A 17,502-nucleotide genomic window follows, 5' to 3' on the forward strand; every position below is an offset into this window, starting at 1 on the left:
CACAGTAATTACAATTTTATTTTTTTTTGGCCAGGGGACAATGTCAGCAGTAAAAGAACAAGCAAAATTCAAAATGCTACTTCTCTGTCTGAATGGGCAAGTCCCAGCTCCTTCCGACACAAACTCTTGAACATTTTCTGTCACTGTGGCAAAGTATTTGAAAATATTTGTGAACTTCATTAATAGTAAATGTAATGCAATAAATTGAGGGGCAGGGATTATTCCATGCTTTCTTTGTACGCAGAAGTCAGGATGTGCCAGGAAATTACTCTCGTGGTTCTATGTGTCTCCTTCTGCCAACATAGTAGGTCCTGGGTGAACAGCCTTCTCACAAATACAGGGGTTTTCATCTTCACAATTATAAGACTTGGCTTCTTTTTGGACAAAGAGTACGCAGCCCCCTGGAGGGTAAAGTTGGGTTACTGTAAACCTAAGAAGGAAAGAGACAAATTACTGCCAGCCTTGCCAATCATACAGTGTTACACATTATGGAAGTAGTAGGAGAGGAGAGTAGGGGGATGGGTATTGATTTTAAACTACTTTTGAATCAACCTAATAATCAACCTCATTCCTAACTTGTAGCCTCCTTGCTATTCCAATCTTCTGGTACCTCTTAAGCAGAAAGATCTGTCATGCTAGGTTTAGAACAAAAAGACATAAGAACATAAGAATGACCATACTGGGTTGGACTAACAGTCCATCTAGCCCACTATATTGTCTTCCAACAGTGGCCAATGTCAGGTGCCCCAGAGGGAATGAACAGAACAGGTAATCATCAAGTGATCCATCCCCTGTCGCCCATTACCAGCTTCTGGCAAACAGAGGCTAGGGACACCATCCCTGACCATCCTGGCTAATAACCACTGATGAACCTACCCTCCATGAATGTATCTAGTTCTTTTTTGAACCCTGTTATAGTCTTGACCTTCACAACATCCCCTGGAAAGGCATTCCACAGGTTGACTCTGTGTTGTGTGGAAAAAAAATACTTCCTTTTGTTTTAAATCTGCTGCCTATTAATTTCATTTGGTGACCCCTAGTTCTTGTGTTATGAGAAGGAATAAGAAACACTTCCTTATTTACTTTCTCCACGCTAGTCATGATTTTATAGACCCCTATCATATCATCCCTTAATCGCCTCTTTTCCAAGCTGAAAAGTCCGAATCTTATTAATCTCTTCTCATACGAAAGCTGTTCCATACCCCTAATAATTTTTGTTGCCCTTTTCCGAACCTTTTCCAATTCCAATATATCTTTTTTTGAGATGTGGCAACCACGTCTGCACACAGTATTCAAGATGTCAGCGTACCATAGATTTATATAGAGGCAATACGATATTTTCTGTCTTATTTTCTGTCTCTTTCTTAATGATTCCCAACATTCTGTTCACTTTTTTAACTGGCACTGCACATTGAATGGATGTTTTCAGAGAACTATTCACAATGACTCCAAGATCTCTTTCTTGAGTGGTAACAGCCAGTGTAAACCCCATCATGTTATATGTATTGTTGGGATTATGTTTGTCAATGTGCATTACTTTTCATTTATCAACATTGTATTTCATCTGCCACTTGGTGCCCAGGCACCCGGTTTCATGAGATCCCTTTGTAACGCTTCCCATTCTGCTTTTGACTTGAGTATCTTGAGTAGTTTTGTATCATCTGCAAATTTTGCCACCTCAGTTTACCCCTTTTTCCAGATCATTTATGAATATGTTGAATAGTATTGGTTCCAGTACAGACCAATGGGGGACCAATACTATGTTAATAGTGGGGGAAACCACTATTTACCTCTCTCCATTACGAAAACTGACCATTAATTCCTACCCTTTGTTTCCTATTTTTTAACCAGTTACAGATCCACAAGAGGACCATCCTTCTTATCCCATAACAACTTACTTTGCTTAAGAGCCTTTGGTGAGGGACCTTGTCAAAGGCTTTCTGAAAATCTAAGTACACTATATCTACTGGAATCCCCTTGTCCACATGCTTATTGACCCCCTCAAAAAATTCTAGTAGATTGGTAAGGCATGATTTCCCTTTACAAAAAAAACATTTTGACTCTTCCCCAACAAATTATGTTCATCTATTTGTCTGACAATTATGTTCTTTACTATAGTTTCAACCAGTTTGCCCAGTACTGAAGTCAGTCTTATCGGCCTGTAATTGCTGGGATCACCTCTGGAGCCCTTTTTAAAAATTGGCATTGCATTACCTGTCCTCCAGTCATTTGGTACAGAAGCTGATTTAAATGATAGATTACAAACCACAGTTAGTAGTTTTACAATTTCATATTGAGTTCCTTCTGAACTCTTGGGTGAATACCATCTGGTCCTGGTGACTTATTACTGTTTAATTTATCCATTTGTTCCAAAACCTCCTCTAATGACACCTCAATCTGGGACAGTTCCTCAAATCTGTCACCTAAAAATAATGGCTCAGGTTTGGGAATTTCCCTCACATCCTCAGCCATGAAGACCAATACAAAGAATTAATTTAGTTTCTCTGCAATGGCCTTATCATCCTTAAGTGCTCCTTTAGCATCTCGATTGTCCAGTGGCTTCACTGGCTGTTTAGCAGGCTTCCTACTTCTGATGTACTTAAAAAAAAAATTTGTGTTATTACTTTTTGAGTCTTTGGCTAGCTGTTCTTCAAATTCTTTTTTGACCTTCCTAATTATATTTTTACACTTCACTTTCCAGAGTTTATGCTCCTGTCTATTTTCCTCACGAGGATTTAACTTCCACTTTTTAAAGGATGACATTTTGACTCTTGCTACTTCTTTTACTGTGCTGTGTAGCCACGGTGTCACTTTTTTGGTTCTCTTACTATGTTTTCTAATTTGGAGTATACATTTAAATTGAGCCTCTAATATGGTGTCTTTAAAAAGTTTCCATGCAGCTTTCAGGGATTTCACTTTTAATTTCTGTTTAACTAACCCCCTCATTTTTGTGTAGTTCCCCTTTCTGAAATTAAATGCTACCACATTGGGCTGTTGTGGTGTCTTCCCCACCACAGGGATGTTAAATTTAATTATATGATGGTCACTATTACCAAGTAGTCCAGCTATATTCACCTCTTGTACCAGATCCTGTGCTTCACTTAGGACTAAATTAAGAATTGCCTCTCTGCTTGTGGGTTCCAAGACTAGCTGCTCCAAGAAGCAGTCATTTAAGGTGTCAAGAAACTCTGCATCCTGTCCTGAGGGGACATGTACCCAGTTGGTACGGGGATGGTTGAAATTATTATTGAGTTTTTTTATTTTTATAGCCTCTCTAATCTCCCTGAGCATTTCCAATCACTATAACCATCCTGGTCAGGTGGTCAGTAATATATCCCTACTGCTATATTCTTATTATTGAAGCATGGAATTATTATCTATAAAGCTTCTGTGGTACAATTTGGTTCATTTAAGATTTTTACTTCATTTGATCCTATGCTTTCTTTCACATATAATGCCACTCCCCCACCAGCACAACCTGTTCTGTCCTGCTGATATATTTTGTACCCTGGTATTACTGTGTCTGATTGATTATCCTCATTCGACCAAGTTTCTGTGATGCCTATTATATCAATATCCTCATTTAATATGAGGCACTCTAGTTCACCCATTTTATTATTTGGACTTCTAGCATTTGTATATAAGCACTTAAAATTGTCACTTTTCAGCTTTCTGCCATTACATGATTTAATTGAATGGGACTCTTTTTCATATGACTGTTTCTCATCAGATCCTTCCCATCCCTTAGGGAACATAATAAATAAGAAGCTCCAAGGAAACAGATATTCTAATATTATTCAAATTCCCCACAGTAATAATGAATTAGAGGGAGAGAAGTATGGAGAACAACTGAATATCACTAGAGTTGTATCTTTGTAGGATGCTTTGCAATGGGCCTGATCCATCATATGTCAGAAATGTACAAGTAGATGAACGGAACCGAATAGTTTCTACCACTGGGCAGCACTTACAGGTCACTGGAAGGAGCTGTGCCATCCTCCCACACCCAGGAATCATAAACTGCATTATGGGATAGTCCGATCCAGTGATAAGAATGTGTTTTTGAATTTATGAAATCCTGCATGGAAAGAAAATCAAATCATTTAATAACAATACAAAATATTCTGCCATCTTATCAATGAATAGACTGCAGGGAAAGGATTGTGGCTGGGGAGTTCCGACTAGAGCTCATTTACTTCCAGGGCCAGTTCACAGACACCATCCTTCCAGCTTAGAAGACTGGATGGGATTCTCTTGAGATCCTGTCACTGCTGCTTCATAGTCATCCACAGGAAGTGTTGTTGAGCAATGTAAGACACCTACTTCTCTGGAGATCGATGGCCCGTTCCTCTAGGATGCCCAGCTGATACCAGACCTGGAGTGCAAGAGACTAGAATAGGGAGTATAACCAAACTGTCTTGGATGGCAGTGAAGAGCCCTAAACCCTAGGGAAGTAAACCATCCCCATCATATTTCTTTCAATACTTTTCATGGGGACTAGACTGTCTATTCACACTTTCCTCTAATTATGTCCAATGTCTTGTTATAAACAGGTGTTCAATATATTTCACCACAGTGGGAGAAAAGCTCATGGAATAATCGCTGTCTTAAGGTCAACAGAGAAATGGAGTGAAATGTCACCTAAAGACTTAATTGAAATTGTAACGGGATAATATGTCCCCTGAAGAAGCTTCATTGTAGAACTTTAAAAGCTATGTTTGTTAAATCTGATAAAAAGGGGAAATTCTCTGAGGGGCCAGGTAAATGTACTTTAAATTGCAGTAATGTGGGTTTTTGTCATGAAACCTTCTAGATGAAGTGTTTCATGACACGTTTGATTGTAGTATGAAACCCCTGAGATAAGGGAGGTGTCTTTGGTTTTGTTATTATCATCCCTTTTCCATGCAAAGAAATTTGAAAGGATACACAGTACCAGTATACAGATTGATTGGGTGAAAGGAACAAATTATTAGGCTACACTTTTTCAGGACGTTTGGTTTGGGAAGGACCTATTGGTCTACACACACACATTCTAGGTATAATTACATTTGGGAGTGTCCCCCCAATTGTCTTCTCATAATTCCTTCCCAAATTCTGAGGCTGCCACATGCATTACAGTGTGTTGGTGATGGACAGGAATGAGCTGCATTTGGGAAGAGGGTTGTGGCAAAAAAAAAAAAAAAAAACTGTTTCGTAGACCCATCCGGAAATGCTAAGGATAGTACTGGGAACTGAAGGGAAATAAATTACCCATTCTTCCTTGCTGTCAATTTTAAGGAGGTTGGAGCCCAAAGAAGTGCAGTAATCTTTACTCCTTTGCCAAGTCATCCAGTTTGTAGAATAGAGGTAACAGGAATTTCCAAGTTGCCTCCAGTCCTCTGGGCAAGGGCTGAATTTATGTCCTTGAAGAAAAAAACACATTTATACACTCCACATGTTTCTGTGTTGATGGCTGTGATATAGGTAGAGATTGAATCTGGTAATGTACTGACTTGGCATGTGCCTCACTGTTGCTCTAGTGTATAGAATGAAGCCTACTCAACTATTTGTCTCATGCCCTAGTGACTGGAGGCCTGAAAATACAATATAAGTTCAAGTGCAGTGTTTAATTTGTAATGAAAAAGGTGTGAGGGCTCAAGCAATTAGGTGCTGGGGCTATGAGCTGCCAAGCCTAGAGGTACTGGGGCTCAGCCCTGGCACAAATTAAGCACTGCTCAAGTGACAGAGGCCTGTGATTTCTGAACTGAAGGCTACGATTCCTATTCCAGATACAGTATATGTTTGGTTTATCTACTGAGTAATGTTAACTTTCTCTATGTGGGAGCGTATTATCGGCTGACCATACAAACCACCTCAAAGTCCACATGTATTATTTCTGGCCTGCTGATACTGTACCTCTCATAGCATCTGTGTTGGAAATGACACCTAGTTTTTCACCCAGTTCACATTGGATTATTCACCATTTCCCATCAGATCACCAGTAAATGAAACATTGTGTTTAAATGACAGGTTGTATCCTGGGATGTCTATTTACAGTAACTTCAACTTTACTTGCTCTTTCCCTGCTGTGGTGTTTCCAGCGGCTATAGGCTGATGTTCCAGTTAAAGTGAATCCCTCCTACTGAATTAATAATATGACATTATCATTGTGCATAATATCAGAACACTAGAGGACACAATGATCTCTGCATGTCCTCTTTCCCTAGGGCCTAACAGAACATGTGTAGGTAAATGTGACAAGGATCACAGACAAAATTTTCAGAAGCAACTTAGTGCATTTTAGGCACCTAAATACCTTTAAAAACCTGGCCCTAAGTGCCACTGATTTTCAATGAAATTTACAGATTTTACCCCACATTAATTCCTGCCTGAGCTATTAGGGAAACATTGGGTACATAAGCAACAGATGTGCTCTAGTCCTGTTCATTCCAATCATGGCTGCGCCCAGGTGCTTTTACAACTTCCTCAAACTGGTCATTTGATTTTGTTACATTTGGCTCTGTTATTATAAACTGGAATGTTATTGGATACATTGATGATTTTATGCAATATTTGCGTCATTTTAAAATCAACAAATAGGAAGCTACCCAGGGGAGACAATGCAGAACCCACCAGACTACTTACCTCCAGTTTTCTTGTATGTTTCTTGGCTGGGGTGTGTAACCAGTTGCTTGTGGGTGAAATTTCCTGATGGATGGGATGCCTGGAAAACTTAAATTGACAATGAGAGCATAATGAATTATGCTACTTCAAATTAAGCTACAGTTGAGACAAATGAATTTTCCTTTACATTTGAAGGAATTGGATTTGTTATTTTTGATCTTTTTTGTAGTATTATTTATCTCAAAACTTCTATTTATTTATGTTTGCATATTTTGGAAAATTTATTTTAAAATTGCGTGGCCAAATCCTCCAGTCTTGTGAAACTTGGCACAAGACTAGTGAGGAGCGAAAAGTGGCTTTAAGTCTCCTTTATGTTCACCCAATCCTGGAGCCAGCTGCATGGCCACATCTGTGTGCTGGGAGCAGGAGGGAGGAGGTTCTAGGAGTCAGTATGGGAAACTCCATGCCACCAGAGGACCCCTTTCAGAAAGCAACCAGAGTGTGAATAAGGTTCTGGCCCTCAGATATAGATCTGTTCCATATCCAGGAGAAGGATTCCTATGAGACAAATCTTGCCATTGCTATTAGGCTTGGAAATATAGAGAGCTTTTCTGTGCTGAAAGTTAATAGTGCAATCACTAAGCAGATGCTCCAATTGTTTGTCAGAGCTCAGGATTTTAAAGTATTTTGCTGCACATAGCATGACTGCTAACTATCTTATTACATGGTACCTGGTGTGTGTGTGAGAGAGAAACCCACAGCCCACAAAAAAAGTAAAAGAAAATATACTACAAAACTGAGCAGAATAGATCTGACAGACCCTTTCATCAGCCTGCAGACTACAGGAAACATGATGAGCAACTAAGAAATATTCAAGGAAATATTTTACTGTGCTTACTAGAAGGGATGGGCCTGAATCAAATCTCTACATCTGAACAGTAGATCTTTGGAGGGGATTAAAAATCCAGCTCTGGCATCCAAATTTTGCAAAGGACCCATATCATAATAACAGGCTGAACAAAAATCTCAGATACAGAATTTGCCCTCCAAGTTTGAGCTGTTCAAAACCCCACTTTGGATCTACATTTCACAAATAGTCCGTGTTTGTAAGAGGCCGAACCAAAAATTGAATACAAACAACTTTAAACTTTGGGGTGTTTAAATCCCTGATCTGGATATAAATATTGTGATTTGGGGGCATCATAAAAACTTTGGAGAAAACAAAAAATCTGGTGAGCATAATGTTGCTAGTTTATGTAGCTGGGGTTCAAGCAAATTTAGATACATAATATGTGTATACACTTATCAATAAAATACCATGGATTCATCAGCAAAATGGTGTCTTCAAAATATGTATAGAGGCTGAGGTCAGATTCTTAGTGTCTATTCTACAATTACTTACACTTGGCAACCAAGGCCACCACTGCTCCCAGTGACACCAGGCAGGAGATCCCCAGAATCACTGCAATGATTCGCCAGGGAGGAGCTGGAACTGATGGGTCTGACAGGAAGAAAATGAGCATAAAGATGGGCAGAGCAAGACTGTGTTCTGAGTATCTGTGTCAGACTGTAGTTAATATGGGCAGCAACTAGATCCCAGAGTCAGCTCCCACCTGGGCAGGGCTGAAAACCAGCTCCAGTATAACTGCCATTGATTACACACTCAGTAACTCTGGCATCTACGGAAAGTGCTTGGAACAAACAGGTACTTCTAATTCCTGCTAGAACAGAGAATTCTGTGTTGTCACCCCTGTGTGAGAGCTACCTCCTTTCACCCCTGTCTAACCCATAAGGAGCTATCATAGCCCCAGCAACATGGCAGCAGGTGACAGATTACAGGAATATTTAAACTTTACTATTTCAGAACATATTCTCAGGGCAGGTGAAAGAGGGGGATGGGGTTTGAAATAGAAAGTGGTGATTCAGCAGCCTGTCATATACAGTACCTTTGTTCTTGATGGTCTTTGGTCTCTGTATTCTCTGCTGTTTGGAAGTAGTGTGAAATTTCAGTTCTGTGTAGGTCACTTCCTGCTCACTCATTTCTGGTGGGTTATAATGGTGGGAAGTTTAGGCTCTTTTTTAGTGGCCTAGAGTGAGTGATGGCATTTGATGAAAAACTGATGAATCTATGGGACATTCATCACAGCAACTCAGCCCTGTTTGGTGGTGAAGTGAACAGAAATGTTGACATAAGGCATTTTGTTCAATATATATATCTATATATCTGAACACTTCCTTCTGATGCCCGTCTATCTATGGTTATATAAACAATGAAAAACTTTAAATCCAACTTTTCACTCTTCAGCACAACCCATCTTGGGGAATTTTCGTGATACTGCTACTAGATAAATCCAGTTGCTAAGGGGCTTACAGGAGACATTTGAGAGGAGATAGGATAAAAATCTGGAGCCGGAACAATTAAAACTCAGCCATGAATTAATCTCAGAATATGTCTTCTTCTGACAGCACCTGTTACATACAGATATGCAGGCACCTCAGTATCAAAAGGTAAATCAGGAAATAATGAATAAATAAAATCAGAGATTGGTTTATGTGGAAAGATTGAAAGAATTAAATGTGTGCAACTTCAACAAACATTGTGTGGCTGGGGATTTCATGAATTATGCTACAAGTATTTGAAGAATTGAAATGGTAATGAAGGTGAGAAATTGTGTAAGGAGATCTGATAGTGTAATAACCTGAAAATTGGCATAAAGGGCATTTTCAGCTGATTATTAGGGAACATTAATGAGTGAGGAGATCTGTTGTAAAGTTAAAAATCTACTAAGGGAAATGACAAATGCTTTTAAATCTGGACTAGATGGATGGATGGATTCTCCCATTGCTTTGATGGACAAGTGTTCAGCTAGCACTGACAAGTTCTGGATTTATTTGTTTTTATGGCTTCTCACATGGGAAACTAGTCAAATCCTGGATTTGCTAACCTGGTTGCATGTGTGTTCTTCATTCTGGTCTTGGTCATTGTGAAGGGTTCTGAGATTCCATGACCTCAAAATCAGTCTGTGAATCTTTGCTTTATTTTGACCACTGAGTTGGATTACCAGCCAGGAGCGGTATCCTCACAAAAGGCAGGCTGTGTTTACTGTTCCTTTTCAGTCCCCTTTTCCCAGACTGGGGAGAGCAGCTCTGTGCCTAAAAAGGCTGCTCTGTCAGCTCAGGAGAATGCGAACTCCATATCTGCCCTCATCTGTGGAGAATGACCATCACCCTATGGCGGCCTTTGTGCAGAGTTGTGACTAAGGACTGCCAGGAGCATCCTCTGCCTGTCCCCATCACTAAGGCTACATTTATGTCATGGAAGTCATGAAATCTGTGACTTCCAGAGACCTCTGTGACATTTCTGCTTCAGCCCCAGGGGCTGCAGGGGTCTGGAGCTGGCAGCCAGCGGGGCTCTGGCAGGGTTCCAGCAACAGGCAACAGCAGGGACAGGGGGTTCCAATGACAGGTGTCAGACTCCTGAGGGGGCCCTCCTCGGGGTTTCAGCGTCGTCCGACAGCCTCGTGTGGGGGAAGGGTACGCCTCAGGTTGTATTTATTATTTATTATTAAAGATTATTGAAATCCTGGACTATCCAGATTAATCTTCCTCTCTTATTCTTTCCTTAGTATTTATAAAATTACTGTACATGTAAACTGCTTCATGACCTTTTTAACTCACTACTTCCTCATTGTTTAACTAAGCTGGTTTATATATACACACTTAATTAGTTCTTTTCAGATTTCTTCATACCCTATTTGTCAATCACTCCTTTTAATCACTTCTATTTCCTCTTCTCTGAGTATTTGCCAATTCGTCTGCATCTCTCTGCTATCCTCCAGGTGTCCAGAATACAGAACACAGTGTTTTAGGTGTGAGATCTCAGTTTTGTGACGAGATACCAACTTGTAGACAAATCTACTATTGCAAACTCATATTGTTTGGTCCATTTTCACCCCTACATCTCTTGGCAGTGATGATTTTGGAACGTCTTTTGTTCCTTAAATTCCTGTGTTTCAGATGATTTTTCCCTAGCCACATTAACTTCTTTTTGCCCTGTTAAAATCTTACGTTTTTATTGCCTGCTAATATTTCTAGCCTCTCTAAGAACCTTTGAATTATATCTCTGTTGTCAATGGTGTCTACAACCCCTTCCAGTTTAATTACTTTGCTGTTTACCCACCCTTACGGCTTATTAATGAATATGACAGATAACCCCAGATTTAACAGATTGCTGTGATACCCCTCTAGACACTTCTTTCTCAGCTTCATATTGTTATGGAAGGTGTTGTTGTTACACGTAGTCTTTCAAGTTCCTTTTGTTACCATGAGAGCAAGTTTTTAATCTTGGAAGAAACACCAGTGTTCTTGATTACACAAGGGTCTGGGTAGAGGGGGACTGTATGAGTGGCAGGAGAGTTTGCTCTCTGCTTAAATTCCTGAGTCAGAGTTCCTGTCTGGGAACTGGCCATTTTTATTGGACTGAGATTACTGGAAGGAGGGATCGGCTTGCATGCTATGTGACAACCTCTGTTCCAGGACTGCTGTTTATGTGTCAATTAAGCAAGTTACACTTAGAATATACCCAGACTCTAGGTCACAAATTTTTCCTGTACTAGGAAACTGACATGCAAAGCCACTGATATCTGCTACCACTCAGCAGAAGGATGACACTGATGTCAGAAAGAGGAGACGCAATATACGGCTATTTATAATTTTTTACACCTTCAGACAATTTTCAGTACCAATGACATGTTCATATCCTAGCTAATGTGATTTTTTTCCAAGCATGTTTGCTTGACACACTGAATCAAATAATTTACTAAACTCCAGCTATAGTACATCTATAGACTTCCTTGGCAGGTGCTGGTCTTGGAGATTTTATATATAAAAGTAAAAATAACTAAAACTGGAGCCAGATAACTTCCTCAATTTGAAAGTTGTTCAGATTCAGGATTTTAGCTTGCACCCAACTCAGAAAAGATGAATAGAGCACAGACCTAAAAACAGAAAACTATGCCACATGGACAACCCTAACAATGAATTCTTAAAAAGCAACAGAGGGTCCTGTGGCACCTTTAAGACTAACAGAAGTATTGGGAGCATAAGCTTTCGTGGGTAAGAACCTCACTTCTTCAGATGCAACTTCAGCTTATGCTCCCAATACTTCTGTTAGGCTTAAAGGCGCCACAGGACCCTCTGTTGCTTTTTACAGATTCAGACTAACACGGCTATCCCTCTGATAAATGAATTCTTAAATACACCATGCCTACTGCTTGTACTGAACTTTAACAGAGAAGAAATAAAATCAAAGTTACACATCTATATAATCCCTTTTGGTGTAATAAAGCCACCATTTTCTGAATTAGGTATATTTTATTTATGTACATTTATCTAATACTGTCACATTAAAAGCCCTGGAAGCATTTGGGTATGACACCTTAGTTTGTACCTGTAGGTCCTTAGGAAGAGGCTGGAGAGCTGGAATTGAACTTTCTGAGCTGTATTTGGTCTAGTCCCAGCAGAGAAATTGTGGTATCACCAGCAGACTGTCCTGTTAGAAGATGGACAGAATGACCCAAGAAAGGCAGATGTATTTGCTCTGCAATTTTCCATTTCAGACCGCACAGGAAGTTTTCAAATTGAAGTGAGGTGTTCTACTCCAATCCAAATAGCTCAGAGCAAAGGGGCTTACATCTATGAGAGTTAAAATGACACTACCTAAGGCTACAGTGTTAACTTTAAAATCTCGCTGCAACTAGTTAAATGCAGAATTTATTAAGCAACAATGCAGACTAAACAATCTGTGACACTTAATGTTCATATAGCCTGATCAAAAGCCCATAGAAGTCAATGGAAAGACTCTCAGGGTATGTCTACACCATGGGATTAATCCAAATGTACAGAATTGGAATTTTGGAAACAGATTGTATAAAGTCAAATGTATGCGGCCACACTAAGCACATTAATTCGGCGGTGTGTGTCCATGTACCGGGGCTAGCATCGATTTCCGGAGTGTTGCACTGTGGGTAGTTATCCCATAGCTATCCCATAGTTCCCGCAGTCTCCCCTCGCCCATTGGAATTCTGGGTTGAGATCCCAGTGCCTGATGGGGCAAAAAACATTGTCGCAGGTGGTTCTGGGTATAGCCTCACCCCTCCCTCCATGAAAGCAACGGCAGACAACCGTTTCGCGCCTTTTTTCCTGGGTGAACACAGCAGACGCCATCCCACGGCAAGCATGGAGCCCGCTCAGCTCAAGACAGCAGTCATGAACATTGTAAACACCTCGCACATTATCGTGCAGTTTATGCTGAACCAGGACCAGAAAAATGAGGCAAGGAGGAGGCAGCGACGGCAGCGCGGCGATGAGAGTGATGAGGACATGGACATGGACACAGAATTCTCTCAAACCTTGGGTCCTGGTGCTTTGGAGATCATGTTGTTGATGGGGCAGGTTCTATCCATGGAACGCCGATTCTGGGCCCGGGAAACAAGCACAGACTGGTGGGACCACATAGTGTTGCAGGTGTGGGACGATTCCCAGTGGCTGCAAAACTTTCGCATGCATAAGGGCACTTTCATGGAACTTTGTGACTTGCTTTCCCCTGCCCTGAAGCGCCAGAATACCAGGATGAGAGCAGCCCTCACAGTTGAGAAGTGAGTGGCAATAGCCCTGTGGAAGCTTGCAATGCCACACAGCTACCGGTCAGTCGGGAATTAATTTGGAGTGGGCAAATCTACTGTGGGGGCTGCTGTCATGCAAGTAGCCAAAGCAATCATTGAGCTGCTGCTACCAAAGGCAGTGACTCTGGGAAATGTGCAGGTCATAGTGGATGGCTTTGCTGCAATGGGATTCCCTAACTGTGGTGGGGCGATAGATGGAACCCATATCCCTATCTTGGTACTGGAGCACCAAGGTACCCAGAACATAAACCGCAAGGGTTACTTTTCAATGGTGCTGCAAGCACTGGTGGATCACAGGGGATGTTTCACCAACATCAGCGTGGGCTGGCCGGGAAGGGTTCATGATGCTCGCGTCTTCAGGAACACTACTCTGTTTAAACGGCTGCAGCAAGGGACTTACTTCCCAGACCAGAAAATAACCGTTGGGGATGTTGAAATGCCTATAGTTATCCTTGGGGACCCAGCCTACCCCTTAATGCCATGGCTCATGAAGCCGTACACAGGCAGCCTGGACAGGAGTCAGGAGCTGTTCAACTACAGGCTGAGCAAGTGCAGAATGGTGGTGGAATGTGCATTTGGCCATTTAAAAGGTCGCTGGCACACTTTACTGACTCGCTCAGACCTCAGCCAAACCAATATCCCCATTGTTATTGCTGTTTGCTGTGTGCTCCACAATCTCTGTGAGAGTAAGGGGAAGACGTTTATGGCGGGGTGGGGGGCTGAGGCAAATCGCTTGGCTGCTGATTACACGCAGCCAGACACCAGGGCGATTAGAAGAGCACACCAGGAAGCGCGGTGCATCAGAGAAGCTTTGAAAACCAGTTTCTTGACTGACCAAGCTACCATGTGAAAGTTATGTTTGTTTCTCCTTGATGAAAACCCGCCCCCTTTATTGACTCATTCTCTGTAGGCAACCCACCCTCCCCCTTCGATCACAGCTTGCTTTCAAAGGAGATAAAGTCATTATCGTTTAAAAATCATGTATTCTTTATTAATTGATTATAAAAAGAGGGAGAGAACTGACAAGGTAGCCCGGGTGGGGTTTGGGAGGAGGATTGGAGGGAAGGAAAAGGCCACTAAAAAAAGGTTAAAATAATGACAGCCTTTTGCTTGGGCTGTCCACTGGGGTGGAATGAGAGGGTGCACGGAGCCTCCGCCCCCGTGTTCTTACACGTCTGGGTGAGGAGGCTATGGGACATGGTGAGGGGGGAGGGGGTTTATACAGGGACTGTAGCGCCAGTCTGTGATCCTGCTGCCATTCCTGAAGCTCCACCGGACGCCGGAGCATGTCTGTTTGCTCACGCAGCAGCCCCAGCATTGCATCCTGCTTCCTCTGATCTTCCTGCCGCCACCTCTCATCTCGAGCGTCTCTCCTCTCCTCACGTTGGTCCCTTCTGGCCTCACTTTGGTCCCTCCTGTCCTCACATTCACTGGCATCTTTCCTATACTTTGAAACCATGTTCTTTCACTCATTCAGATGAGCTCTTACATTGCGGGTGAATTCCATGTTTTCCGCGAACATCTCATCTCGCGTCCTCTTTTTCCGACGCCTTATCTGAGATAAGCCTCCCTCCTCCATCCCAAAGGCTGAAAAATTTGCAGCTGCTGGAGGGAGGGAAAAAAGGAGAGAATTTTTTTAAAAAGATACATTTTACAGAACAATGCTTATACTCTTTCACGGTAAACAACACTATTCACATTACATAGCACATGTGATTTCTGTGCAAGGTTGCATTTTGCCTCTTAATATTGAGTGCCTGTGGCTTTGCTGCTAGAGATCACAGACGCAGGTCCGGGCAACAGAATTAGGCTTGCATGCGGCCATGGTAAGCCATCGTCTTTCGGCTTCTGCGTCTTCCTTTCCCACATACCAAGCAAAGCCCGTTGAGTGCTGCAGTTTTCCTGTTAACCTTCAGCAGCAGAAAACAAACTCCCCCCCATCATCCAATTCTCTGGGATGATTGCTTTATCCCTCCCTCCACCGCATGGCTGGTATCAGGGAAGATCCCTGCTAGCCACATGTGAAAAGCTCAGTGCCAATCCCCCCTCCCGCCCGTGTGCTTGGCTTATTACAGGGAAGGATTTCTTTTCAGCCACAGGCAAACAGCCCAGTAGGAAGGGCCACCTCTGTCCCCTTAACTAAATTCCTGTATTTCAACCAGGTTACCATGAGCGATATCACTCTCCTGAAAATTACACAGCGAAATAAAGAATGGATGTTGCTTGAATGCCAGCAAACACTGGGACCATACGCTACCAGGCTTTGTCATACAATGATACCAGATTACTTGCTACTAGCATAGCGTGGTCAAGTGTCCTACCATGGAGGATGCAATAAGGCTGCACTGCCCAGAAACCTTCTGCAAAGGCTTTTGGAGTACCTCCAGGAGAGCTTCATGGAGATGTCCCTGGAGGATTTCCACTACATCCCCAGACACGTTAACAGACTTTTCCAGTAGCTGTACTGGCTGCGAATGCATCCCAAGACCTCAGGGCAAAGTAATCATTAAAAAACGCTTGCTTTTAAACCATGTTTTATATTTTAAAAGGTAAACTCACCTGAGGTCCCTTCCATGGGGTCATGGTCTTGGGTATTTGCTTGGGAGGGTTGGGAGGGTACTTCAGTCAGGCTGAGAAAAAGATCCTGGTTGTTGGGGAGAATGGAGTGCTGTGTGCTCTCCACAAGATCGTCCTCCTCCTCCTCTTCTTCCCCGTTCGAAGAATCCTCAGGTGTGGCTGATGAGATTACCCCCGCCTCGGAATCCACAGTCAGAGGTGGGGTAGTGGCGGTGGCCCCCCCTAGAATTGCATGCAGCTCAGCGTAGAAGCCGCATGTCTGCGGCTCTGACCCGGAGAGACCGTTTGCCTCCTTTGTTTTCTGATAGGCTTGTCTGAGCTCCTTGACTTTCATGCGGCACTGCTCTGAGTCCCTATTGTGGCCTCTCTCCATCATGCCCTTGGAGATTTTTTCAAACGTTTTGGCATTTCGTCTTTTCGAACGAAGTTCTGCTAGCACTGAATCCTCTCCCCATATAGCGATCAGATCCAGTACCTCCCGTACGGTCCATGCTGGTGCTCTTTTTTGATTATCGGCCTGCATGGTTACCTGTGCTGATGAGCTCTCTGTGGTCACCTGTGCTCTCCTGTGCTGGGCGAAGAGGAAATGAAATCCAAATGTTCACGGGGCTTTTCCTGTCTGCCTGGCCAGTGCATCCGAGTTCAGATTGCTGTCCAGAGCGGTCACAATGGTGCACTGTGGGATAGCTCCCGGAAGCCAATACCATCGAATTGCGACCACACTAACCCTAATTCGAAATGACAATATCGATTTCGGCGCTACTCCGCTCGTCGGGGAGGAGAACAGAAATCGATTTTAAGAGCCCTTTATTTCGAAATAAATGGCTTCGTTGTGTGGATGGGCGCAGGGTTAATTCGATTTAACGCTGCTAAATTCGAATTAAACTCATAGTGTAGACCAGGCCTCATTGATATCCATGGGCTTTGGATAAGGCACATGTTACCTTACATTTTTTACCATCCAGGACAGGCCTTTTGCTATCTATTCTACAAACACAAGTTTTACAACTCATAGGATACATCTAATCTGCGCGCACACGCACGCACACACACAAAAAACCTTGCAGCAGCCAGTCTCAGAGGCCTGGATCAATTGAATCTGGGTCATGGGTTTAAAAACAGCACTGTGGATGTTCCCATTCAGGCTGGAACCTGGGCTCTGAAACCTGGCGAGGCTTTTTTAGCTTCATAGTGTGAGCCCCGTGAGTCCGAGTCAGTTGACCCACACTCTCAGACTCGTTGCCCCACTGCAGTGTGGATGGACCCATAGTCCCTGGACTGTAAAGAACTGAAGATCTCTCTGCACTTTTATCCTTTCAATTGTTCCTTATATTTTTCTGTTCCTCATTTGGGTGAAAGAACCCCTGGAATTTGGAAAGATATGGACAAATTAGTGGGAGTTCAGAGAAGAACAATGAAAATGATTAGGGGTCTAAAGGGATGAAATTCTGAGAAAAGATTAAAATAACTAAATATTAGAGGTAGTTGAAACTTGGAATTTCCATTCTGCAGGAAATCCTGATGTTCTGAAATTTATCTTTGTTTTGAATAAGAACAAAACCAAGACATTTCAAAATTTCTTATGAAATGAATTTTTTTGAGGATTGTTTTTAATGTAGCTTGAAATGTTACATTTTGA

General features: G+C 42.3%; 2 protein-coding genes across 2 annotated transcripts; both read right to left on the bottom strand.

Moving 5' to 3' along the window:
* Nucleotides 1–279: 279 nt before the first annotated feature.
* On the bottom strand, nucleotides 280–8,643 carry LOC122172732 (natural killer cells antigen CD94-like). The gene is made up of 5 exons (XM_042845548.1): nucleotides 8,550–8,643; nucleotides 6,625–6,711; nucleotides 5,251–5,402; nucleotides 3,972–4,078; nucleotides 280–430 (listed from the first exon to the last, which is right to left on the bottom strand). The coding sequence occupies exons 1-5, from the start codon at nucleotides 8,641–8,643 to the stop codon at nucleotides 280–282; spliced, it is 591 nt and encodes a 196-aa protein (XP_042701482.1).
* Nucleotides 8,644–14,255: 5,612 nt separating this feature from the next.
* Nucleotides 14,256–17,227, bottom strand: LOC135976421 (myb/SANT-like DNA-binding domain-containing protein 2). Its single transcript, XM_065571876.1, has 2 exons — nucleotides 15,846–17,227; nucleotides 14,256–14,891 (listed from the first exon to the last, which is right to left on the bottom strand). The coding sequence occupies exons 1-2, from the start codon at nucleotides 16,384–16,386 to the stop codon at nucleotides 14,752–14,754; spliced, it is 681 nt and encodes a 226-aa protein (XP_065427948.1). The 5' UTR covers nucleotides 16,387–17,227; the 3' UTR covers nucleotides 14,256–14,751.
* Between the last annotated feature and the right edge of the window lie 275 nt (nucleotides 17,228–17,502).

Source organism: Chrysemys picta, chromosome 1 (assembly GCF_011386835.1).
Source record: "Chrysemys picta bellii isolate R12L10 chromosome 1, ASM1138683v2, whole genome shotgun sequence".
NCBI classification, from domain to species: domain Eukaryota; kingdom Metazoa; phylum Chordata; order Testudines; family Emydidae; genus Chrysemys; species Chrysemys picta.

Bases quoted from the DNA above. Each gene is read 5' to 3' on its own strand.
- LOC135976421 (XM_065571876.1), bottom strand. From the start codon at position 16,386: ATGCAGGCCGATAATCAAAAAAGAGCACCAGCATGGACCGTACGGGAG. The intron at 14,892-15,845 runs GTGAGTTTACCT...CCCTCCCTCCAG, and splicing joins CCCCATGGAAGGGACCTCAG to CAGCTGCAAATTTTTCAGCC.
- LOC122172732 (XM_042845548.1), bottom strand. From the start codon at position 8,643: ATGAGTGAGCAGGAAGTGACCTACACAGAACTGAAATTTCACACTACT. The intron at 6,712-8,549 runs GTACTGTATATG...TGTCAATTTAAG, and splicing joins AAAGACCATCAAGAACAAAG to TTTTCCAGGCATCCCATCCA. The intron at 4,079-5,250 runs GTAATTTATTTC...CTTTCCATGCAG, and splicing joins TTGACAGCAAGGAAGAATGG to GATTTCATAAATTCAAAAAC.